General features: G+C 33.6%; 4 protein-coding genes across 6 annotated transcripts; 1 reads left to right on the top strand and 3 right to left on the bottom strand.

The window, feature by feature from the left end:
* Nucleotides 1-259: 259 nt before the first annotated feature.
* Nucleotides 260-2,329, bottom strand: sosie (oogenesis-related protein sosie). The gene is made up of 4 exons (XM_081993622.1): nucleotides 2,103-2,329; nucleotides 1,646-1,777; nucleotides 1,115-1,282; nucleotides 260-770 (listed from the first exon to the last, which is right to left on the bottom strand). Exons 1-4 carry the CDS (start codon nucleotides 2,221-2,223, stop codon nucleotides 700-702), a joined length of 492 nt encoding a protein of 163 aa, XP_081849748.1. The 5' UTR covers nucleotides 2,224-2,329; the 3' UTR covers nucleotides 260-699.
* A 903-nt stretch (nucleotides 2,330-3,232) lies between these two features.
* Nucleotides 3,233-9,645, bottom strand: LOC145739153 (prostacyclin receptor). Of its 3 annotated transcripts, XM_081994552.1 has the most exons (6): nucleotides 9,484-9,645; nucleotides 7,198-7,696; nucleotides 4,743-4,935; nucleotides 4,463-4,689; nucleotides 3,933-4,152; nucleotides 3,233-3,529 (listed from the first exon to the last, which is right to left on the bottom strand). In XM_081994552.1, exons 2-6 carry the CDS (start codon nucleotides 7,573-7,575, stop codon nucleotides 3,480-3,482), a joined length of 1,068 nt encoding a protein of 355 aa, XP_081850678.1. In that variant the 5' UTR covers nucleotides 7,576-7,696; nucleotides 9,484-9,645; the 3' UTR covers nucleotides 3,233-3,479. The 3 variants fall into 3 exon arrangements, with proteins under 3 accessions (XP_081850678.1, XP_081850676.1, XP_081850677.1); XM_081994550.1 differs by having other exon boundaries at nucleotides 3,233-4,152; XM_081994551.1 differs by lacking the exon at nucleotides 9,484-9,645 and adding an exon at nucleotides 7,893-8,021 and having other exon boundaries at nucleotides 3,233-4,152.
* Nucleotides 9,646-10,041: 396 nt separating this feature from the next.
* Nucleotides 10,042-14,312, top strand: LOC145739152 (beta-taxilin). The gene is given in 10 exon segments (XM_081994548.1): nucleotides 10,042-10,265; nucleotides 12,015-12,351; nucleotides 12,432-12,716; nucleotides 12,718-12,882; nucleotides 12,934-13,299; nucleotides 13,447-13,513; nucleotides 13,569-13,610; nucleotides 13,664-13,720; nucleotides 13,777-13,843; nucleotides 13,904-14,312. Coding segments are annotated over 9 exon segments (1,671 nt in total). The 5' UTR covers nucleotides 10,042-10,265; nucleotides 12,015-12,024; the 3' UTR covers nucleotides 14,199-14,312.
* A 163-nt stretch (nucleotides 14,313-14,475) lies between these two features.
* On the bottom strand, nucleotides 14,476-24,110 carry LOC145739151 (insulin-like receptor). Its single transcript, XM_081994547.1, is given in 9 exon segments — nucleotides 14,476-17,730; nucleotides 17,819-17,919; nucleotides 17,921-18,356; nucleotides 19,422-19,687; nucleotides 19,742-19,975; nucleotides 20,031-20,170; nucleotides 20,276-22,675; nucleotides 22,738-22,935; nucleotides 23,701-24,110. Coding segments are annotated over 9 exon segments (4,260 nt in total). The 5' UTR covers nucleotides 23,726-24,110; the 3' UTR covers nucleotides 14,476-17,270.
* Between the last annotated feature and the right edge of the window lie 1,693 nt (nucleotides 24,111-25,803).

Raw genomic sequence — 25,803 nt, 5'->3', positions numbered from 1 at the left:
TTATTGTTGCTTGGAATTAGTTAGTAACTAGAGATATAAAAAAAAACTGTAATTAATTTTTTAATATTTAATCTTTTATAGAAACATTTATTTAGAACAGACAAGAGTGAAACAGTTTAAAATAATCTCTAGTAACACTAACTTGGCATTTTTTACTAGGGTACCCTTAGATACCAAGAACATTTGTTTTACAGCACTAATGAGGGCAAGAATTAAAACAAATTGTATAAATTAATTTGGGAAAGGAGAATAACAAATATTGAATTGTAAGTATTTATTGATTTATTTTATAAACTGGTATACATATAAAATTATAATAAAGATATAGTCCTGCTTTTATGAGTGAATGAAAGTGCTAAAGCGTTGTAAGTTATTAGTGACTGTTCATAACTGTAAATCGTTTATTAATTACAAAACTAATCCTATTATTAATGAAAACTAGAGTAGTTTTGTGGAGGTAATAATTATACTTTTATTTGCTGTGTGTATGTTTTTATAATTTACGCAATTTTAGTGCAGTTTAAAATGCGTAACCGTGAAGTTTGAAAAGCATCAAAACTAGGATACAGGATATCAATTTAACATCCTAATGTACAAACAACAATCAATAACTAAGATAAACTTTATAAACCACTATTAAGTAACATTAAGTACATACGACGTGTGTTTTAAAAGCGGTACTTTTAATTTGTTAAACTTTTAATTTAGTAACACCTTGTATATGGCTGCGGCTATAAGCAGGATTGAGACTGTTCCGGTGTTTATTCCTCCTGGAAGCCAAATAACAGTATAAGTTCAAATTTGGTTAATGGTTTTTTAATGAATGAAGCAGTGAACATTGCCAAAAAACTTGTTATAAATAAAACAAGTTGAGTGTTGTTAAGAATTCAAACTTTACATGTTAGAGTTCTATTCAAAGCACGAAACAGTTTTATAAATTTTAACCTCAGAAATTCGAATCTGGAAAGGTTGCATATAATTATGTATGAATTACTGTTGTATGAAAGTGGAGGTGACGATCAATACTATTCTTGCGGTTAAGTACGTATAAAAAAACCCAAATAGGTGTTCTGACTTCGCTTCTTTAATTTAAACGTTTTTTATTGGTACTTACCACCACAAGTGGCACCAGTTTCCAGGTAACCTTCTTGGCATCTGCAAATGTTTAAATCGGGTGGTTGAAATAAATGCGCAATATCTTTGGTCGGTTTCAATGAGTTAACAGGAACACACTCAGCGTTATCGACGCAATCTTCATTTTTGGTACAAATATGATTTGGACCTGAAACAGTTAATCAAAAATAGCTTTTGTTAAAAACTTATGAATATTAATTTGCAACCCTTTTAAAAGTCGCTTTCAGACCATCTTAATAGACTGGGTGCGGCAAAAATAAGATTCTAATAGGTCAAAGTTTCTTGCCAAAACCTGCCTTTAAAGCTGATATTTATAGGTGTAATGGAGCTGTGACAACAACACTTCAAAAGGTCTTAATGCTCAATCCGCACGCACACCTTTTTTCTTTCGTTTTGAAACCACCCCTTTGTTTCCGTTTAACAAAGCAATGAATTACCAGGAAATTACAGTTTTACTTTTCAATTTTCTGATTTACTTACCAGTGAGTGTTAATCAAAATGCGAATCTTACCTTGTAAAGTAATTGAACACTCCGCATTTACGGGGGCGTGATTGTCTCCACATAAGCACGTCCCTTTGTAACATGTTGTGTTTTTTATTGGGCTGCAGTCAGATTGCACGCTACACGTTTTTCCTACGGCATCTAAAAAATATTGTTTTTAAGTAACTTTTATGGACAGAAAATTAGAAATGAGTAAACCGGGAAAGTACCTTGACACAATTTTGTAAAGTCGGTTATAAAACTGGTATTAACTTACATTGGATCAAATTAATCGTTAAAATAACGGCAAAGCCTTTGGATAACATTTTGTGTAAAACTTGCAAGAAGGAAGCACAATGTGTGATCAAACTCACGCAAAAGTGAAGCACGTCGGTGACATCTCCAACTTTTTTCACTTTCCGTGTCAAACATGCATGAATTTCAAAAATAACCTATTACTATAATAATTCATACATGAAAAGCTCACCTGGATTGTTATTATTACTATTCATATTTGATTTTCCAAAAGTGGTAAGACCGTGAGCGTGGTTAAATCCAGCTAGTACCAATAGTAAGGGTATAGATACCGTAACGTAAAACGCGTTCATAATGAACGTATGTCCGCACTACCTGGATCAAGTGCTCTGGATAGCTTCTTTAACAGTGGTCAAGATCTGCGTCTTTGTCCAAGCAATCAGGTTTCTTCTTGCATGAAACGCATGCGCCATATGCACACAAGAGTTGTGTGTAACGTGAAATTACTTCTTGAGGATGGCGATAAGGTCAGGGTTAAGACCGATAAGGTAGTAAAGGCGTCGAGGCATAAGATTTGCTTTTAGACCAGGCAATTTGGAATTTCTGCATAAAACGGCGAAAATGTAACTCCTTATTGATGAACCAGGGAACCAAACCACTTCTGTTGAAACATCAACGTCATCAGCGTCCAAGTTTTAATTAACTGCCTTACCATAAATGTAATTAATTTTCAGTTATATTTGAAATTCTATGGTTGTACTTTTTAGGTTTTTTGAATGTATGATATAAAATGTAAGAAATATCTGTACAAGTTGGTGACTTAACCAAACAGTGAAGAAAAAATTAATACTTTTTCAAATAAAAATTACGTCCAAGAATGGCTATTTGAGTTGTAGGAGGAAGTAAGATTTTATTGCCTCACATTAACATTTCTAATATAACTGGACTAAAGAAACAATACACACGCCAACAATTGCGTCATTAAAAGCCGCAAATATGATTGGTTGACCTGCTAGAGCTAATCTACAAATTGTTTAACTTCTCCCCACTATTTTTCTGTACTAAATTTAACATGACTTGTTTGGCTTTAAATGTCAATTCGTTTACTACCATTGCAGGTTAACCCTCATGCAAATTGTTTTTTTTTTACATTTGGTAGACTGAAATCCTGATTTTGATTGAAAGTTTGCTATTTAATATTCGGGATCGATTTAAGGCTGACTAAACAAAAGAAGTGTTTTGAACCCCTTCTAGTCATTTAGCTAAAAATACTTTTACGCAAATGCGTTTTTTTTCTGGGGGGGGGGGGCTAAATATAAATAGCTGTTCCTAGTTTCGTGCTTGTCAAAGACAGAAACACGCTTTGAGATGTATTAAATATTTATTCAAGGACCAAAGTACATATAAGTTAAATTCTATCACAAAAATATATCAGTCTGTAATAACATAGACAAACAATTTGAGTTGAGACATTTAATATTACAAGACTTACTGACTAAATGTTCGAGTTAGTTAAAGTGGAAAATTCAGCTTATGTGCAAACTAATGAAATTGTTCTTTCTTCGATCGGTATAAAAAATTAGGGATACCTCCATGTTGGCTTCCATTCTTAATCCAAGTCAAAACCACTAGAATCTTGGGTAGTCCACTTCATGGATTCTACAATAAAATGTCAAGTTAGTTTTGAGGGTGAATCCAAGAAGTTAACCCAAACCATGCATGTCGTGGATTCATATTAGTTACAACTTGAATTAGATATTTAGTACTCGAAAATCCTGATAATCCGATAAAAAAAATCACAATGAGAATTGGAAGATTTATTTTTAAGCAACATGCGATTTGATCGCCCCACTGATTGCACAACTATCGCCCTTATGTAGGTCAAGACATTTCCTTGATTTAAAGTCGAGTTGGAGTTTTTCATGAAAGAAATCGATGTTAGGCAACTTAACCCAGAATTTCCAATTATTTTCATGTTAATTATAATACAAAAATGCCTATTATGCACTAGGTGGTGCAGGATAAGTGAGTGGGGGTATTAAAACCGCTGTGGGGGTGGTACCTCCTGCAGCCGTGGTTGTAGTGGTAGGCAAACTACTGGTCGATGTTCTTCTTTTGAGAAAGCAACATGTAAAGCCTAAACTCCCCTTTTCCAGGTATCGTTGCAGTACGTAAACAATAGGATCCAAGGCGAAGTAGATTGCCAATAGCATGTCTGCAATTTTTGCCAGAAAGTCTGACGCTTTTGACGTCACTCCAAGTTGGGCAATTGGAATTAATATCTGAAAGTTTATTTTATTTTTATAACATGAAATCGACAAAGTAATCTCAATTTAGATAAATATATAAAAAAATTAATTTATCAAAATTATGAATACCACAAACATAGTCCTAAATGGTTTCATGTCTTATCTGGCTTGAAAATTAGTAACTAAAAATAGGCAGTTTTTTACTCTGATCAGTAATAATTTAACTCATAACGGATAACAAACCAGGCTTTTATAGTTCCTCAAGGAGCAATTGCTGTCACAACCACATTGTTTACTGAATGTGCAATATATATCATTGAAGCTTATTAATTAATTAACTCACAATTTGTGGTCCCCAACACACACAGAAAATAACAGAAATATACGCCATCAATTTAGCAAAAGCAACTTCTTCAGGAGTTTGGTGGTGTCTAGTATATCCAGTTCTATTGTTTACGATTATGGACCGACTGATTCTTCTTACTAGTACTCTATTTTGGGAGCGAATTTTTGAAAGTTCCAGAACTACTGCTATATTGCATAGAGCAATGCTTAGGCAGACTAGAGTCCCTAAAATCAGAATTAAGACAAATATGTTAAACATTCTAAATTAAATTACTTACCGACAGCAAAATTTAACCAAGCAAATATACTATCAGTGGTTGTAACCCCAAATCTATATCTACGACATTTTAGACCTGCTGGATAATCTCCGTCCCAATAGAGGCCAAATCCATATAAAGGAGAATAAGTGAAGAAAAGGTTAGCCAACCATAAACAGCATAATGTACGTTTAAGTACGTCGTAAGTCACTAGCTGAAAAGAGAAGTAATAAAAAATAAAGCCAAATTGCGAATATTCTATGTAAATAAGCAAGTTGCCAAAAAACTAATTTATTCTAGTCATATTTGGATCAGACTATCATGGTATAAATATAATTAAATATAACGTCATTTATGTGCACCAAATAAAATGTATTTTGTTACATACGAGGTGCTTAAACTAACAATTCTCAAGACCTGAAGGTCAAATGCGGGTATTTTTTGTATTTGCTCTATCAAGTATTTAAACAGTGGAAATATTCTCGTTATTTTTAAACACTTTTAATAAAACTCAACCTCAAAGTGTTTATAGACGCACGTTTAGAAGCACTCAAGTCGATCGATACCTCCCTAAAACTATTCATAATCATAATTTCCCATTAAAAAAATTGCTGTTGGTGTCTTGCTGTAGCCAAGTGCCAGTTAACAAGGAATTATAGACACCGTCCTATTTATGGCATAATTGATGTGTGCTTTTTGCAGTTTTGCTTAATTGATTTTTTTGTAAGTGGTTTGCATATCAACTTTTGTCATATGTACAGAGTTACGAAATGAATCATTATAAACAACTGATCTAAACTTGCTAAATATTTCACTTAAATCAAGAATATGTCAAAAAAGTCAAAAAAGATTTGAGAGAGAAATTTCAATGGATACCAGTGATTATTGAGTTCAGCTATCTTTCTCCGTGCATAGGAGGTAGCTAAATGAATATGAAAAACGACGACAAACCATAAATAATTCTACTATACAATTATAAAATAGGGCTAAACATATCAGTTGTCAAACTAAACATCATCATCATTTAGTATACAGTGCGTTTTTTTAACGCGCAACATAGGATTTCACGTGTTAAATTTTTAAGCCCATGTTAGACCATGTAATTTTGGAACTACAAGTATAAAACTTGACGGGTGGCTATTTCGTACCCTGAAGCTTAAGTAAATTTACCAATTCGGCCTAAAAAGTGTTAAAAAACTTGCAAAAAATCATCTTTTTTCGAAAAGGTTTTATCGTTTCATACTCCCTGTATGCATTGTTGTTCTTTGTTGTGTTTGATACTGGCACGGCAGGTAGCAGGTAAAATTTGGCGTAGAAAGTAAAACAGGGTGATCATTAACTTTATATCAAGAAAGTTAAGAACAAAAGAAGTATTTTTATAAGTGAATTGTTCAAATTGACCTCCGTTTGAAGCCAAACAGTATATTCCAAACAATCATAAAATGCCCTTTTGACGTTCAAAAGATGTCTGGTCGTGATGCAGTCAAAATAAGTCACTTTACCTGCTACCTGCCCTGCCAGTATTAAAAACAACAAGGAACAACAATGCATACAGGGAGTATGAAAGTATAAAATCTTTTCGAAAAAAAAAGATTTTTTTCCAGTTTTAAATAACTTTTTAGACCAAATTGGTAAACTTACTTAAGCTTCAGGGTACTAAAGACACACCCGTCAAGTTTTATACTTGTAGTTCCAAATTAACATGGTCTAACATGGGCTTAAAAATTTAACACGTAAAATCCTATGTTGCGCGTTAAAAAAAACGCACTGTATATCTACTCTTGTTGTACATTCTGCTATTTGACAGATTGTAGTACTAATTTTATAACATACATATACCTAATAATATTGTTGCGTTATTTTTCATTAAATTTTAGTTATACCTATTATTTTTACTTTGAAATAAATATCGAATCTCATCATTCTTTTTCAAACAAATTAACGTCACAGTGCATAAAAGACTAGCTTTGAATATCAAATTGTCATTAACATGTTTAATTATGCACGTGTGCGCGAAATGTGATTCATATAATCGCATAAAACGGCCGGAGAATAATTACAAGTTCAAAACTAATCAATTCACATTTCAGGGTCTAGTTCCCGATCGGAAAATTAAATTTTGTAGGCGCTTTCCACCTTGTTAGAAAAGGAAAACTAGCTGGTATAAGTTATTATAAATAATACAAGACTCGTAAGCTTTATCGCGTAATCGTGCATAATTTAAGAAGTAGAAAAAAGTGTGCGTGATTTAATATTTCAAATCCATTATTATTTTATAACGATTTTTCCATAATAAAAGTCATTAAAATCGCACGCAGAAATGTTAGTAAAACCACCATTTTAGGCATATTAGAGAGTGCACTATTGATGTGAAAAAAGTGGTCTAATTGACTATTAATAAAAAAGCCATTATGTGTTGGGGTTTAATTGATGACGTATGAATATTGGGGATGTAACAAAATAAGTGCAACTTTACCTTATGATACAAGAAAGGTCGAGTAAGGGCAAACCATCTTTCCAAAGCCATGATTAGAGCCACAATTCCAGAACCAAAACCAAATCCTCGAAGTATAGTAAAAAAAGTACAAATCCAGAACTCTGACAATCCTGTTGTGTATCTCTTAAGATTGGTAATAATCAACATCCCTATAGCAGCTGTTAAATCATTGCAAGCTAACCATCTTAGCATTAAAACATGTTTCTTATTACGTCTTTTGGCCGATCGATACAAAATAACTAAAGCTGAGGAGTTTCCTATGATTCCAATGAGGAACGACATTGTGACTATAAGATAAATAATTGTTTGAGGCATTGCTCTGGATTTGGGTACCAAAATATCTTCTGTCACGTTCATGGCGATTTAGTGTGAACGTTTAGTCAGTTAGTCCAAAAGCACATAGTCAAATTTCCCCCCACGCCACTTTATTTAACCGACCGGCACGACCACCAGATTTACACTGCTCGGACTCTCTAATCTGCAACAAAAGAATTTTTTTGACCAACTCTTATTTAATAAATCGACTTCTTTATCGGCTTAATGTATGTGTACCTTAACTAGTGATAGTCAAATCTTTGTTTACAAGTTGTTCGTTCAGATAAAGTCATTGTAGTTTTTAATAGTTAACTTTAAACTGGTATAGATAAATATAATTACTTCGTTATGGTACTTACAAAGACAGAAAGTGGGAATCAACTTTTATGTAGATCTAGGGCGTCTAGAATGATACTTGCATTCAGAAATTACCGACTCAAATTAAAGCTCTATTCAAATTTGATGGCAAGGGAGTAAACATGTAATTTCTAGGCCGTCTAGCCGAAAAATTCAGTGAAAATATAGCAGTAGATAATGCATATAACAAAAGTTCAGGTCAGATAACGTATTTTGATGGATCGGATCAAATATTACGATATTAAAAGAAAAACATAGATTAGATGATGACTGCATCTGAAGGGTCTAGGGCAACTGATTCACAAAATATTAAACATTTCATGGATCTAGCAATCCCAGCATGTGTAATACAAAACAATTTTCAGAAACACTCAACATAACTTTTATAGTTTTGTAACCGGAGATTTAATTTTTTCTCCAACATGCAAACTCGCTACTGCTAAAATTCAATATTTTTACGAGGAATAAAGGTTTTTGCTTATTGGCTTTACTTTGTTAATTTCAGAATTTCTGTTTGTTCGACCTGTGATATGATACCAACCACGACTATAAAACGTCATAAAATATATTTAAATTCCTGGCAGCACTAAATTTGAAATCATTAATAGAAATTGCAACATTTCGATAATAATCCGGTAATTCCCATTTCCTGTGAAATAAATTTATTGCAAATTATTATTAGTTATGGTTAATTGATAACTTCATATCAACTAAGAACTATTATTTTAGTGATAACTTTTTTTATTGGAATTGAACCACGCACATGTGAAATATAATTAAGAGATAATTTAGCGATAGTCTAGAAACTAAGATCTTCGTTTACAAAATAAAAAAAAACACAATTTTGAAAATTACCAATTTAAGTATCATTTTTTCTTTCGCCCCAAATTCCAAAAAGTACGTTGATTGCTTTGCTGTCCTTTTTAAATATGTAACAGTTTCGGGTTCTTCCCAAACGTACTCTTGCATTTAAAACAATATTTTTGGCGACAAAAATGCTAAATTTCTTTAGCATACCAAACAAATTTGTCGATAAATTATTGAATACCACTTCTGCATATTAAAATCCAACATTATTGTGTTCACAACTTTTTAAGGTGCACCTAGTAAGGTTCCCCATATAGGCGACTCACTGGTAATTGATTACAATAACCGGCGTTGATATAATCATTTAAAACGATCGATTAATTCGAATTTTAAATTATTTATTGCCGGTCTGCAATTTTAAATCACCGACCTTATACGAGGTGGTCTATTTCCTTTTATTAATACAGGAGGGCTATATTTATATTTTGAATATTATTTAAATTGAGTTACAAGTCAAATTTTTATCACTTCCAGAAATGAAGTTACTTTTCAACACTCAATTTATAATAAGAAATATTGCAGACGTTCAGCTAAAACCAAATTTATGTTTTTAAAATATTATTTGTATATTTATTGGGTGTCATCAAAGATGAGGTATAAAATTGATCCAGAAATAACTGTTCAAGTGGAAAACAACTACGCAAATATTGGAAACGCAATTTAAACCCAAAATAAATAAAGAAAAAAATCAGGGTGTACTATCGACGAAAAAAAAAACATACTTACTTTTGATAAATGTGAAGACAAAAAAAGAACTTCTCATCCAATTTTTCCGCAAAAGAACTTCAGGGAAACTTGGAGAGACTACTACACCCCATATCACCAAACAATGAAATAACGTTAATTTGTTGTCTCCTCTCAAGTGTCTCTCCTTCCATGTGAACGTCCCCGACCAATCAGTGAGCGTCAATAATTGCTAGTTCATACAGGGTGTGTACAGCATAAACGCGCCAATTTGGTGGTAATTTTCTTGTGTATTACGTTTCAGATAACAATCATTTTCTAGAGACAAGCAATAAGAATTGAAGAAGTCGTCTAAAAAATACGTTCTTTGCATTTAAATTCCTTATACAGTACAAGGTGAAGGATTAGTATTTTTTTCCACGAATTAAATTAGCAATAAAATCCTATAAAAATTACATTCACGCTGTTTATTAATTATGCTATACAGGTTGATATTAAATCTAAATAAAGTCTAAAAAAAGTCTAATATTAAACGTGCAGAATTTGTAACACTATTTTCATCTCTGCAATTCAGTCTTCATAGTAGCAATGCAATGCAACGAATTGTTCGTACGCATTCGAAAAGTTAACCACGTTTTGAAATCTATACTTAGCAACACAGGACGACACCTAAAAATAAAACGAAATTTCCTAGGTTTTTAGGACAAGTTTCTCCTTTTCCAGGTAAATTCGACTTTAGTTGTGTTCCGTATAATGTTTAGTAGTACACTGGAAGTAGTAGAAGTTACAGAAGTTTTAATCAATTAAATTTTTCAAACAGATTGGTAAGTAATCCCTTAATTAGCATTTTTCATTGAATAGCATGTCTTGTTAACCTCACAAACTCTGGTTCGGTAATATCATATTACGGATTAACAATAAGCTTTGTTTTAGTTTACTATACAGACATAATTAGCATTCAATACTATTAATTGCCGTTTTAATTAAATTTTACATTTTTATATGTAAAATTACATCAATTGCCCAAGCACATCTCTATTAACCTAAACGTCTAAACTGTCATTTAATGTTTAAGTCTCAGCGTTGCCAGTCTCACACCTATTTCTGACATTCTACTACCATTGGCTGATTTTATGCTTAAATCAATTTACTATTTCCTTTACAAAGTGGGTCCTGCAAGAGGTTTAATACTAACAAGGTATATAAAAAGGCATTTTTAAATATTCTAAGTCTGAAATAATCTGCCAACAGTGCGAATTAAGGCCATAACAATACGTAGTAAAACATGTCTAATACAGTTTGGCAACACCGATCTCCTTTTCCTTGGTGGTGATCACAAGGCGTCCTTTCTTTCTTTTCCGCCGTAGACAGCGCAAGCTCATGTTCTAGTTTGGCTCGTTCTAGACGCATCGGAAATTTAGTAAGTGATTTTGAAAGTCCTGTGTCCCAACTGCGATTATTTACGAAGGTAATGACAAAAATTGTTTTATAATACCATTTTTTAAACAAAATCCATGAAAACCAAGTTTTTTTTAACTGTTTTGTACAGTCACTTGCCGGCGTGGGTTCTCCAACATGGCGGAGTTTTGAAATAAAAATTTGCGTTTAAACTGCTCATGGTTTGTGTGAATTAAAAGTTATGGTGTACCTAATATTTTTTCGAAATTCAAATGTCTTCGATCATGGTAAAAAGTAGTTTTACCCCTATAGTATATATGTTAAAGCAAACGTAAACGTTTTTCTGTTAAAGCAGAACGTCCGCCATGTTGGTTCCACGTTTCAGATTTACCTCCGTTTTGGTTTGGTAAACTAGTAACTCAGGTATTTCACACCCTATCAAAGTAGTGATTTTGTACTGCTTGTAATTGTGAGACATTTTTCGTTATTCATATTATAAAGTAAACTGCGCAGGCTTAGGTTATGGTTTTAACCATTCCTGGGCGTGGGCGCATTGAACATATACATATTTTGGTAGTGCCTGTTTTATTTTATCTTTTCTCCAAAGCGAATTTGTATGATGTAATAATGTATTTTAAATTTTGTCACTGTGTACTGTATTATTGTAAGATCAATTTTCTTTGATTTTATCCCAACTTTTGACAGACGGACAAACCCCACATTTAAAAGAAATTACCCCATTATAATTTTGAGTTTGAGCCTTTCCTTGTTTGTATGTTGTGAGGCGCACAAAAATCAGTGGTTATCCTTTATTATCGCCTTGAGTAAAGTAAGACAAACATATTCCACTTCTCCCTTCAACTAAATAATCCAACTAACCCTATTTTGGCACATCAAATGACAACTTGTAAACAAATAAACACATGGCATATCATTTGGTTAATTCAAGTTGAATTTAAAACACAACTAAAATTTATTTTTTACCGGTTATAATAAAATAAAAAGTGCTTATCTAGTAGCATCCAGTAAAACTACCAACTAACCTTAAAATTGTGATACAACTTTTCTTCAAAGAAGTAACCATACAATGTGAGTTAACTCAATCTCCAAGATTAACCACAGCAACCTCTTTACTTAAGCTTAAATAGCTGCAATCAAATAAATAATTTTAACAGAAACATCACAATGGGAGACGAAGCTGTTAAAGCACCAGTTAAAAAGAAGAAAGATGAGAAATACAGGAAAAGGGACCCTCGATCTTGGGAGAATGTCATAAAAGCAACTGCAAACATGACTCCTGAAGAAAAGCTGCAGCATTTAGAGACTGTATATAATGAACTTTATAATGAAAACCGAGCTTGTAATGCAAATTTGCAAGCAAGAGAAAAACAGTATGCTCAGTGCTTGAAAGAGCATGAAAAAGATAGAGCTGAATTGAGTAAGAGTATTTTGGCCAAGGGGCAACTTGAGAGTTTATGTAGAGAGCTTCAAAAGCAAAATAAATTGATTAAAGTAAGTAGGTTTTGTTTGTGTGTCAGTGTTGTTTTCATCAGTTAATTGTGTACAATAGAAAGTAATAATTATTGTATTAGGAGGAAAATGTAGCCCGGATTAAAGAGGAGGAAGACAGACGAAGGGAAGTTGCAAACACTTTTACTGAGAGACTCAATACATTAACAAATCTGATAACAGAAAGTAAAGATAAATCAAATAAAGTAAAAGAGGAAAACCAGAATATGGCTCAAAAACTAACTGAGTTGTATGAACAATATCAGCAAAGAGAAAGCCATTTAGAAAATGTAACCAAGCAGTTAGATTTGCAGAAAAAGCTTGCTGAAACTCAAGCTAAAAAAGCTGAGATTGAGCATCAAGCTGAAAAACAAACTTTTGAAGCTGAAAAAAACCAACTTTGAAATGCAACTGGAACAGTATCAACGTGAAGTAGTACTACTACAAGAAAAAAATAGAAGTTTAGAAGCACAAGTTGACTTGTATAAAAGCCAGTACACTGATTTTGAAACAACTATGTCTAAAAGCAGCAAAGTAAGTAGAAAAAAAAATGTATAGAATGGTTTTTGGTACACATCATTTTAGGTGTTTGACACTTTCAAAGAGGAAATGGCTAAAATGAGTAAACAACTTCATACCTTGGAGGCTGAAAGAAATGACATTAAAAAACGTTGGCAATCCAGTGTAAATTCATTGATAGCTTTATCAGAACAACATGTGGCCTTATCCAAAGAGCAAGGAGCATTAGAGAAACGACTTATAATGTTCCAGAAACTAAGCAGACAGTTGCAGGAAGACAGGAGTGCATTTTTAAAGCAATTAAAAGAGAATAACATAGTCCCTGTTGTTAGTGTTGTTCCAACTGTGGTGAACGGTGATTGTACTGAAGAGAAACAATTGGAAAGTTGTAAACCTCAGAAAAGTGGTAAAAAGAATGTTGGAGGAAAAAAGGTTTGAGTTTTTTTTGTGTGAGATTGAATTTATTGAGTTTTGGTTTATATATTTTTTTATCTGTTTGCTTGTCTTGTTTTTTTTTTTTCATTTTTTTACTCTAAAAAATCAGACAATACAAAAAGTACATTTTTATTTATTTTATAGGGCAAGATGTCCGACGAAGAAAATGTAATAATTATCGAATCTCAGTCTTCAATTGGCACCACATCAGGTAAAATTTATATTATTTTTTCAAAGTTTTTATTGAAGGCTTAATTTTATTTCAGGATCTGGAAATGACCAATCCGTTGAGGAACCTTCAGGATCAGGTAGGATTATCCAATTGAATTTATCATTATTACAGTATTACATTATTTTTTAGATCTGGTGAACAGTGATAACCCACCAGGTACCTCTTCTGGGTCAACACTATCATCTGGTAAGCTGTTACTTAATTACAGTTTCAATTCTAATTCTGATTTTTTGTACTTCTAGATCCTTCTGTGGAGTTCATTGGCGTGGAGTATCCATCGGATTCTAATCATGTTATACTAGTGAATGAGTAAGTCAATAAATAACTATTGTATTGAATATTTTAGTAACCACGTATTCTGTTTTACAGCTCGGGGTCAAGTGGTTCAGAAATTCATGTTCCTACCCAACCCATCCCACCCGATTCTAGCGGGTCGATCACTTCTTTCGATTCTGTGGATACAATTCCATTTAGTGGAAGTATTTCGGAACCAGCATTCGGTTATGCTTACCGTTCGCATGTATCACCCAAGACTCCGAGTTTTTCACAGGCAATTCCAGAGAATCCGTCCTTGCCTGATGATCAAAAAAGTCGTGACGATGAAACTGGACCTTCTCCACCGGACGGTACCGATACTGATTCGGACGGTTCCGCAACTATTTAAAATGTTCTTAAAGTTTGGGCGTACTTAAGCCAGTTTTTTTGTAACTTTTCGTTTAGACCTTGCTTTTGTAGTTAATTAGTTTGTGATTTTTCTAAATAAACAAGGTTTTTCATATTAGATGTGTATCAATGTGTTTGTATTTGATATTTTCCACCTCCTTCGTCTGACCATGACAACAACCTGGCACCCATATGTAGTCAATTTTATTTTCTGGACTTTTTATGGAAATCAAATTTGTCAGGCTTTTAAACAGTATAAGAAAAAATACACCATAAACTTGTAATAACTTACTTGTTTTACTTTGTAGAAAATAATAAAGAAATGTACAATATGTCACAAAATACAAAATATAATCAGAAGTTATAAATACATTATGTAGGCGTACATATTCGTAAGCTTTTCGTAATTCTACAACATATAATAGTAATAGTTTAAAAGTGGCCACTAAATTATAAAGGATTAACTAACAGGAACTTAAGTTGGGTGCATTGACAACAAGTCGTAACTGTACTATAAAGTCCTGGTTAACAATTACATAAAACGTCTTTTTAATACTTGCGGGGTTCCGGATTTTAACCATTTGTTAACTTTTTACAAATATCTTTTACACGGTTTCAACGTTATTATTAATGTGTATGTAATTACGCAATCTCATTTAATATTAATTTTATTACCTATATACGACCAGTTTAGTCTTATGCTGATTTAACATTGTAGTCTTTCGATTCCATAACGGAAGTTTGTCAACAGTAAAAAGTGTTTTAAACACCAAACTATACTAGATTCAATAATTGCACAATTACACGCAAAATTAATCAATCTCCTATTATATACATATAAAATAATTCTCCGATTTGATATTGAGCTGAACCGTATTAGTGTGTTATTGTACTTAATTAAAGTTAACCTAATAACTTATGATAAACTATTTTAATTACCTTTAAGATATCAAATATAATAATAAATTATCACTACCAAAGTTTATATTTTTATGTATCATTTCCAGAAAAGTCTGAAAATCCTTTTATAATGGAAAACTTTTCCGACCTGGAAAAACACTCTCAAAGGCACATCTTAAATAAAAAATACTGTTTCCGGTTTAATATAGGTTTAATTGGCCTCTTTCATCAAGAATAAACATTTTCTACTACAGGTAACGCGCACCCTTTAAAAGTGTCTTTGCAGAAAAAAAATGTAATTTAAATGAAATAAATTTTCTAAAAATATAACCCTTGAATTTTATCATTTATATTCAAATTAACCTTTTTAAATGTCAAAATAAGAGCCCTGAAACCTCACAGTAACTTTACAGTCTTAATTTTTTTTTTAGGTTACACCAAATGCGGACAGGTAGTTCTCCAGCAATTAGTTTTTGGCAATACTTGAGATATTCTAAAAACCAGTATTATACTAAATTGGACTGGGGTAACCATTTGAATTAATTACCACTGGTCTTAAGCAACTTTCACATATTATTGCACAATAAAAAAATGGGACAAGACGATACGTAAAACCACCTATGATCAAGTTATGTTATGCGAGCAATCGATTGAAATTTCGAGTTAATTAATTAATTTTTAACAACTCATTACATGGTATGTGCCAGGGTGTTTCTATACATATGTGTTTAGCATGAGAAAAAAATTCAACTACGACGGCTTTTACCACAGATTAATGTTTTTTATCACATATTAAAAGAAAACTCGGTTTCCGATTTACAGGCTGGTGAAAATGTTAATAAATAACATTCAAATTTAAGTACATTTTACAGACGTTGACAATACTAGAGCATTATAATGATCGAAAGATGTGACGTGCTGTTAAAAAAAACCATTTACAAAAACTTGTTTCACTGTCAATGTTTGTAAAATTCTATAAAAATATTCAGAGCAGTGTCTGTCATATTAATAAATTTGCTTCTTCATTAAAATATCAACATATCCGTCTGTTAAATCGGAAACTAAAAGCTTTATAATTTTTTTTTATTCTTAACATACCTATTTCAATAAGTCTTTCTCATGTTAGACAACTCGGGTCATCCTGTAAATTCACAGAGTTAGTTACTTTGATTATCAGTAAAATAATCTTAGAAACTAGCAGAATACTAAACCACAAAGGTAAAAGCTTGACATCTAAACTCTGCAGTTTTCTAGGATTGTTAAACTAATAACTGGCCCTGTATAAATGCTTTGACTCAAAAATGCATCGATTATTGCTTCTAAATTAGATATAGTAGCTTTGTGTCTGTTTTTTTGGACATGCAATTTATGAGAAACCAATTTTGACTCAATGTCAATACCAAAACAGTATTCAGAACAACAACGTTGTACGAAAATAAGCAATAAGCTAAATGACCCCTTCACTACCCAAATACCCTGTGTACGAAATAAACTGAATATTGGCTTATAAAAGTTATTGGAGAACACCCTGTATATTTTAAAATTGGACAAGGAAGATATTTTTATATAGTCATGTCAGTAACACTTCTAATATAAAATAGAGGTGTTTGAATCGCACGATTGTAACCGCTGGCTGCTAAAAGAACTAAAGTGGTGCGGCACGCACATTAGTATATAAGCGTACCAAAACAGGATCGGAGCTAAAAAATACCTTTATGCCTAGACGGCTTCACTTATACAAACTGCGCAAGCGTTAGGCACTATTACTCACTTAAAAGCTTAAATTGACCTAAAAACTACTAGAAAAATATTACGTATATTGGAAATGCTGCAGGAAATATCCGAGAAACCGTATAAGCATAATTGTACTTGTAACGGCTAAGCCCATCAGCTTCATTTGTTATTGTTACTGTAGAAGCCTTTCTACAATAAACTAATTGTAAATTTAATCGATATAGACTGTAAGAAATGCACAAAATTGAGGCCTTTAACACTTGTAAAATATTCCTCAAAATTTTAAATCACATAAAAATGGTCTTAACGTATTAAAGCAGAGAGAGTATCAAAATAACTTCATTCCTACTACTTACAAAATAAAGTTTATTGTGAAAAGGCAGCGATCGATATTACGGAAAACCTCCTAACCTTTAAACGAGTGCCAAAACAATATACTTTAACATTGCGATTGGGCCTTCCCGTTTCTAGCCTGACCTGCATAACCGTTAGCAGTCCGATCCTCCGAAATACTATAGAACCTAGGGTTCGGATCGACGTGGACGCTTTGGGCACTATCAGAATGCTCTGACAATGAAGCCGCGTACGCACCCACGATGCGCAAGTCTGGCGGCAGAGGATTTAACGGCGTCGACGCATCCGCGTCCGCGTCGTCTCCATCACCCGTTGCAGTACTTTCGGCAGCAGCGGCTCGTATAGCTCGCACCTCAGCTCCCTCTTCACTATTGTAAAACGACGTTTCTAGGAAATGTTCGCTCGCGTCGGGCAACAGTGTTTCACATAATTCCATGAAAGTTGGTCTTTTGCCGGGTTTAGGATCCCAGCATGCACTCATTATCTCATATAGTTTATCGGGACAGTTTTCCGGTCGTTCCATTAATCCACCGTCCATCACATACCTAGATTAAATTAAATTTAACTATTTTTTTCTCTATTAATTGATTTTCGAGATTTATGCAAATATTAATAAGTATGTAAATAATTAACCTTAAAACTTGTTCATTGGACAATCCTTGGTAAGGCTGTGAAGCCAAAGTAGCCATTTCCCAAAGTACGACGCCATAACTAAAGGCATCAGAACTACTGGAGGAAAACGCCGTCCTTCAAACTTTCCGGTGACATCCAACGCACCGGCAATAGTCCCCTAGAACCCTTACGATAATAATCAGTCTCATAGATATCTCTCGTCATTCCAAAATCTCCAATTTTAACCGTCAGATCTTCGGCAACCATACAATTTCTCGCTGCCAAATCACGGTGAACAAACTTTTTTCCTTCCAAATACGCCATACCATCGGCTATTTGTAGTGCCATTTGTAAAATTTGTTTTAAACTAGGTGGGGTTCTACCGTCGCCATTTTCAGGTCGATGAAATCTCAAGTACGTTTTGAGGTCGCCGTGAGCCATTAATTCCATAATTACTAAGGCTGGTTGACCTTGAGATACTACTCCCAGTAGTTTGACAACGTGGGTTGTGTTGAAGGCTTTCATTACGGAAGCTTCGTTCAAAAATTCAACTCTCTCCCTGAAATTAAATTTAAAGTATTCTCACATTGAATTTTATTAATTTTAGAGAAGCCCATCATACACTAGCAAAAAAGATAAAAAAGGACTTTATTGTTATGCTTTTAGTTGCTAATTATAATTGCTAAATATTTTCTTTATTTTTTACTGTTTCCACAACAAAAGATGAGCTAAGAAAACTAACAGGAAATTTATCTTGTACTTATGCATTTTTTCATTTCGTTTCGTTTTTCGGAATTAAACTACTCTTGTTCCGCCAACCGAAAACAAGAGACTTGTACACGAATGATCACATGAAATCAATCAAATCTCATTACTTTTACTCTAGTTACGATGACAACTCTCAAGGCCGACAATTGAATCGATTAATGTAATTCTCATTCAAGGTGGTTTTCGCGATCGTTCTAGCGCTTACTGTCTGGGAGGAAACTGTTTGAAATGCAGCAAGGTACGGCAGTAGTTCAATTTAAAAGTAAATAAGGTTTTTTAAATGAAGGTTTTATAATAACTTGGTTTAAGCACGCTGGATACTTTTCCTTTATTTACATATTGTCTTGCGCGTATTCTCTAATGTAAATATTGCCGTCAATCTTAGCACAGTAACTGATAACTATAACGTGTAAATTAAACTGGAAGCCATAAGGTGCTATTAGTAAAAACATAACGACCTACAAGAGCTTTTCAGTTTAGTTGACAGAGAGGAGGATTAAGAATTTATGCGAAATTAAGAAAACTCTCACACGTCTGCCTCTGCACACAAAAATATTGTCGTTTTGTTTGCCTTGTTGTCAAGCTGCTCTTAATTAAATATACGATTTTCGAACCTTTTAGTTGAAAAATAAGAAATAAATCATTCCTAGTGTGCTGAATAAAACCACCTCCCAGCAAAAAAAAATTAAACATCTATAAGTCATGTAGTTGGCCAAACTCCAGCCTTGTAGGTAGGAAATTTCTAAAATTCCACAACCCACATAAATACAAACACGTTTTGTGTTGAATTAACGAAATTAACTCCAAACCGATGTCCTATATCGAAATTTATGCCTAAGAATTGGTAAACACTCACCTAGCAGTGGCATTTTCGTTCACAGTCTTTACTGCACACCTAGTTTTGCCAGGCATTTCTTTAAGATCGACACCGATCCCTTCGTAAACCATCCCAAAACTTCCTTGACCTAATTCTTTTACAAAGTTGACGTTTTTCCTAGGTACCTCCCATTCATCAGGAACATAGGTTGTGAGATAGTCTGGATTTATCCTAGGTATGAGTAGTCTGCCGTTTCTTTCCTTCTTGATTTTCTTGTAATACAGCCAAGCAGCTATTATTGAAATCTAAATAGAATTTTCTTAGTTGGATACAGTGCGCCCAAATTTATTAAGACTTACCATTGTTATTAGAAGCAGAATAAGACAAACAATAAGTGTGGTATTTTGACTGCTTTCTGCAATATAAAACACTATCGATGGAGAGGGACTACCAGGTCCCCGCAATGAACAAGCAGTTAAATAAAGACTATAGTTTCCTGGATAAAGTTCACTTATAGTGTGCATCAAATATCTACCATCACTAGTGTAGTTTTTGAAATCCCTGTGAGAAATGCATCCTCTGGATACTTGATTCTATAATTAGCAAGATTCAAACGGGTGCATTTCACTATATAAATTAAATACTTACATTTTTAGAATCCTCTCGCTTGTAATATATATTTACTGAAACAATCATCCTATTTGGGTCTGGAGGTTGTTGCCACATGATAGTTACGCTGTTTGATGTCGTGTTAAGTACCGTAATATTCTTTATATCATCAGCGTGAGCTGCAAATACAACAAATACTTAAAGTTCTCTTTTTCAAGTTACATCATTTGACATGGGGGTCACATGTTGCCATACCAGTATAACTACATAAATGCAATACTTACGTTTTGCTATAGTCTGTGCAGGTCGATGGGCAGGTTGACCACAAACTTCTTCAGTATCATCCTCCTCCTTTCCACGACAAGCCCAAACGAAGATATCGTAAGCTGTATAATGCCTAAGATTATAAACCTGAACATCGCGTTGCATACCGTACGTCCTAAATGCAAACGATTCCCGATAATGGGTTCCTGGTTCGGTAGTATTAACAGGAAGTGTGGTGTTGTTGCGAGTTAGGTACTCGGGTATTTTGACACCGAACAAAAAAGTTGAGTTAACTGTGTCTTTGTCAACGATAACATTATCGATACTCCTGCGCGATCGATCTGGCTCGTATCTTCTTACGTATACTTTGTTATGCAAAGCGTTCTCGAAATCGATTCTGGCCTGCTCATCCATCTCGTTTACTTTGGGTTCCTCCTTGTCTTTAGTTTCTTTACATTTTTGAGTACTGGTTTTTGGTGGAATTGTAGAAAGTGGTTTAGATATATCAGCAGTTACACCATCTCTGCAATAATTTCGGTCCTTGGGTAATGGATCGTAGTGATGTTTAATTCCGTAAACTACATAGTGGGACATTTGCCCATTGGGCTTGGATGGATTGAACCAACTTATAGACAGAGAATTAGGTGTAAGGCTTGCAACGTTCACGCCAGCAGGTTCACTAGGTTGTGCAGCTTTTGTAGTAAAGTACTCAATGTCACTTTGAGCACCACGTCTTTCATTCGCTATGGTATAAGTTTTAACATAAAATGCGTAGAGAGTGTATGGTTCCAAATTAGTTAAAGTGTGAGAGAAGACTTCAATGTTGACATCGTTAACCACATCATCGACATGCCAGTTGTCTTGTCCACATGCGTCTCTACCATCGTAGAAGTTTACATTTCTATCTTTGGTTTCTTTATAGTATATAACGTAACTTAGCAGTTTTCTAGGGTCATCCATTTCAAAAGGTGCCCACTCCAACTCAACATATCTACTGAATCTTTTGGTTATATTTACTTCCAATTTGCTTATGGAACAAGCTACTTTATCTCCATTGGAGTTGCTAGCAACTTCCATTATGTCAGGTTCAGGTAAATCAGCTTTTTTTCTCAAAGCTTCAATCTTATCTAGACAAAGTTTAGGATTGAAATGAAAAAACAGTCGGCCTTTGTCGATTTGAAACTCTTTATGCGAAGACCAGTCAAATAAGTCTTGCAAATTTTGATTGTCCAACACTATTAAACTGTAACGTTGGCTTTCTAAGATATTGCCACGTATTCTTTTCAGGTTTTTTAAAAAATTCAAGCTGACTAATGAAAAAGATCTTACCACCTTCAAGTAACCATCAATCTCTTCAATCATCCCTAAGTTATAAGCCAGACTTTTCACTACTTGATCTCCACCTCTTATTTGGATTTCAATAGATCCAGTTATATGAGTACATCCAAACAGTTTCTCAGCCAAGTTGATACTATCGATCCTAGCACCAGGACATTCTTTTCTACATGTATTATTACATTTAGTACAGCTATGACTAGTGTAGTTACCGACGTGTTCAGAAGGACACCTTAAAATACATTCTCCATCATGAATTTTGTAAGGGTTTATCTGAACCATATTTGTCAAACTATCGACATCTTCATAATCTAAAGGTCTAACCATATTAACACATTCGTCTTGAGTAATGCATCGTCTACCGAGATATTCTAAGTATCGTGATGGACAATTTTGTACACACTTTGAAGCCTCATCTTTTGCTGTATTAAGAACAAATTCTCTGCAAGAAATACATTTCAAAGTATCACTTCCGCAACCTCCAAGGCATCGAGGACTACAACATTCGCCTTCATCATTACAAGCTTTACAGTTAGAACGACATATCTTCTGGCAATGGTCTCGGTTCCAGCATAGATATTTACCCTCTTTTTCGTTACGAGGACAAGCTTTCCCGTTTACACTTTGAGGACAAACAGGACACTCATTTTCAGGTTTAAAACTTTTAACAAAAACATTATCATCATTTCCTGTTATCTTGGACCAGTCAACACTCTTTACAAAACAAAGGGATGGGTTTTTATCGATATGAACTCTCCCATTTAAAATCGAAGTAAGGGAATACAGGTTGATCTCTTGCAATGACGCCATTTCGAAGATAATCAACGATTTTGAACCGGCAAACAAGTTTTCTCCTCGGATCACAGCTAAGTTAGGAAACAATTGCCCTAGACTTTTGAGACCATTAACACGAAACAACAGCAAGTAGTCAGTGATTTCTGTTAAATGAGGAAAAGAAATCGTGGCAAACTCGGTTTCGTTAACGGTATCAAAAAGGAGAATCTGCAACGAGCCTTCGATCACGTGACAATCATTCAATTGTTTGAATGCCTCCAGTTTGTTTCGAATGTCCAAGGTCTTGCATACTGTAATAGTTACATGATATTTGATACTGCTGAAATAACATTATATAAGAATAGGTACTCACTGTTATGTTCAGGCACTGGCCGAAGGACCTCAGCTGCGTTGACGGACAATGACAGGGGCAAAAACAAGAAAAAGTAGAAAAACAGCAAGAGAGTTGTGGGAAGATGTGCGCCTCTTCGCAATGACGGAGCCATGACTATAATCATGGGAGTCCCCAAAATGGAAGAACCATAAGGCTCCCATAAAAGCTCATTCGCATCTATAAAATGAAAAAATACTTATAGTAAAAAACATTTATTCCTATATTGGAAAATTCATTTTGCCCTATTGTATTTAAATCTTTAATTGATTGTCTGAACTTTATGTCGACATATTGATTTTAAAATAAGCTGCTCGATTGAATGCCAAACTCCTGCTAGTATAAACTAAACTGACAACTGATAAAGAACAACAAACTTTATTAAAAGTATTGATTTCAAATGATGATAAAAGACTCGGATCTGAAAGTTAAAATATTTAAAGTGGGCTTTTACGTTAGTTTTGAAATCTTTAATTAAATGCCAGAACTTACAAGAGATCAAAAAGAACCTTAATAAAGAAGACGTTTTGAACCTTTAAGAAGAGAAATATTGTTTTAATATACATACTTACGAAACTTAGGATCTGAAACGACAATAAGATTAAATTTGAAAAAGAATAAATGACAATTTATTTTTTGATTGAATTTCTAGAGTTAGAATGAGGTCCTATTCAGGCAACTGAATATCTCAATTTTCCGGTAGTAAATTGAGAAATCGGGGAACTGAAAGGATTAAGTTGTTCGATCACGAAACGAGAGATTTTAATGAAAAATTTCACTTCACTACAGGTTCGATTCGAAAATAAAATTATAAAATCGAGACTATTATGTTTCAGAATTTATAAGGCTTCGACAACAACATAATCGATTTCATTTATACAGAAAGAAGGATTAAGTAAATTAAAGTAAATCAGATGAGAGAAGATCATGTCAAATTTGTTATACCCAATGGATCTGCGCGTCTACACATATTACACACTTTTAAACATTAAAATACACGAAAAGTGAACCAGACCAACACGAAACACTAACTAAAAGGTAGGTCTAAAATAAAATTTTTACATTCGTCCAAAAGATGAGATGTTTTTTGTATCAGATTCCTGAAACCTGTTTATTACAGGCATGTAAAAGGTTTAACAAGAAAAACAAACGCATACAAGAGGCTCTCGACAAGTTTCGATATTTTCCAGACAAACTATGCAATTTTGATAAAAACAATAACAGTGACATTGCTTATCTAAAATACCATTAATATGAAATCTAATCTACCACTCATGACGGTATTCCAGTAAAAACCTGAGCAATTAATCAGAAAATTAAACTAATAAAAAGTACTAAACAAGTAGAAACTATAGTCAAACAAAGGAAAAAACTGTTAAGAATGAAACGACATTAACAAGTTTATTAGTACATAACTGGTAGACATTGGAATTGAAAAATAAAGTTTCAAGTTCACCTCAATTTGAATACATTAGTAAACGGAATATTAAAATGATAAGAATTAATGTTTACTTCTTTTTTCAATTATAATAAACTTATATTAATGGGTACTCACATAGACAGGATAGTATCAATCAAGATTGTCATCGAGATGTTTCTTGCTAAACGACGAACACAGGAATGCGATTTTTCCTGAATACCGAAAGAAAAGAGTGCCGCAACAGGTATTTTTGAGCGGAAAATGGAAATCTGTATGGCTACAGAAGAACAAATCAGAAAACAGGAAAATGGATCGAAGGTTGCTAAGTTGCAGCGTTATACGTAATATTCTAGATAACTTTTTCGTATTCAAAACAATCATCAAAGCTCTTTTTAGCCCCAGGCAGATTAACTTGTTCGCATCCCCTGTTTTAAACTATCCTGTAGGCACTTATAAAGTGCAATAATAATAATACTGCACGTGGTATTTGGCATAGCATTCAGTTGAAAACAATAAAAGCAGAGTAGGCACATATACACGACTTTTCAATTTGTTTGCAATAGTAATTATCTGTTAAGACACTTAAAATGAAGTAGTATGCCTCGTGTTTAAAAAGTAATTTTTGGTTTCACTCGGTTGAGCCATCTCCTAAATTCAACTTTAGCTATTATTATTAAGCCAACATAATTATTATATGACAATTTTCTTTACCATGACTTCATGCAGTTCTTTTATCAGTAATATTATAATATACTGGACGGTCAAAATGCAGTAAAAAACTGTTGGAACATCTATAATTCCTTTGATTTCACTGTCAATGTCAAATTTGGTTCATATCTTCACTGAGAAGTGTCTCTATCAGATCTTGTTCGCTGTAACTTTAAAACATTGGAGTCATTGGACGATATATTGCTATTGCAGTACTTGCCTTTATAATTGCTGTGTTCTTAATCATACTACTAAAGTTGGTGCGGAAACCAAAGTTCTCTTCACTTCTAACTTGTAAACGAATAAATTTGGATTATTTGAATACAACCTTACATAAAAACATGCTTTAAAGGTGCTTAAGCTTAAAAACCGGCGACCTTAGTTTAGTTTTTCTTCCTAATCTGACAGGCACACCTTATATAATACTCTTAAACTAGAGCTGACCACTGACGATACTCAACCTAATTGACACTTCATTGCGTCATCAAAGTTACTATACAAGCACATGCCATGTTCGACTTTATGGGATTCAATTTTCAGGTTCTGATTCACCCTATAGACGTGTATATCACAATGAGAAGTCCCAGGAACAAACAAAAGAACAGTAGCATCATCGTTAACCACCACACCGTTAATCAATGAAAAGAGTTTCTTTCCCTTTTGGCATTATTAATGTTATGTGGTGGGATGATGTTTTGCGGTCATGACGTGAATATAATTTTTGTTGGTTGAATTAACATGACCTGGAAGCTCGAAAATAATCTATGAATATAAATTATGATGGAAATTCAGGCAACTTTGTTTTCCAGTTTAATGAATGAAAAGTGGCAAGTACACTTTTGTTGAATACCTAGGGATTTAATGAAACGGAATAACAGCAAAAATTGTGTATTATATTAAAAGTCAGACACGCCGAAAGC

Source organism: Ips typographus, linkage group LG16 (assembly GCF_016097725.1).
Source record: "Ips typographus isolate SLU linkage group LG16, UJ_Ityp_2.0, whole genome shotgun sequence".
NCBI lineage: Eukaryota > Metazoa > Arthropoda > Insecta > Coleoptera > Curculionidae > Ips > Ips typographus.
This window is presented reverse-complemented; position numbering and strand designations above follow the sequence as displayed.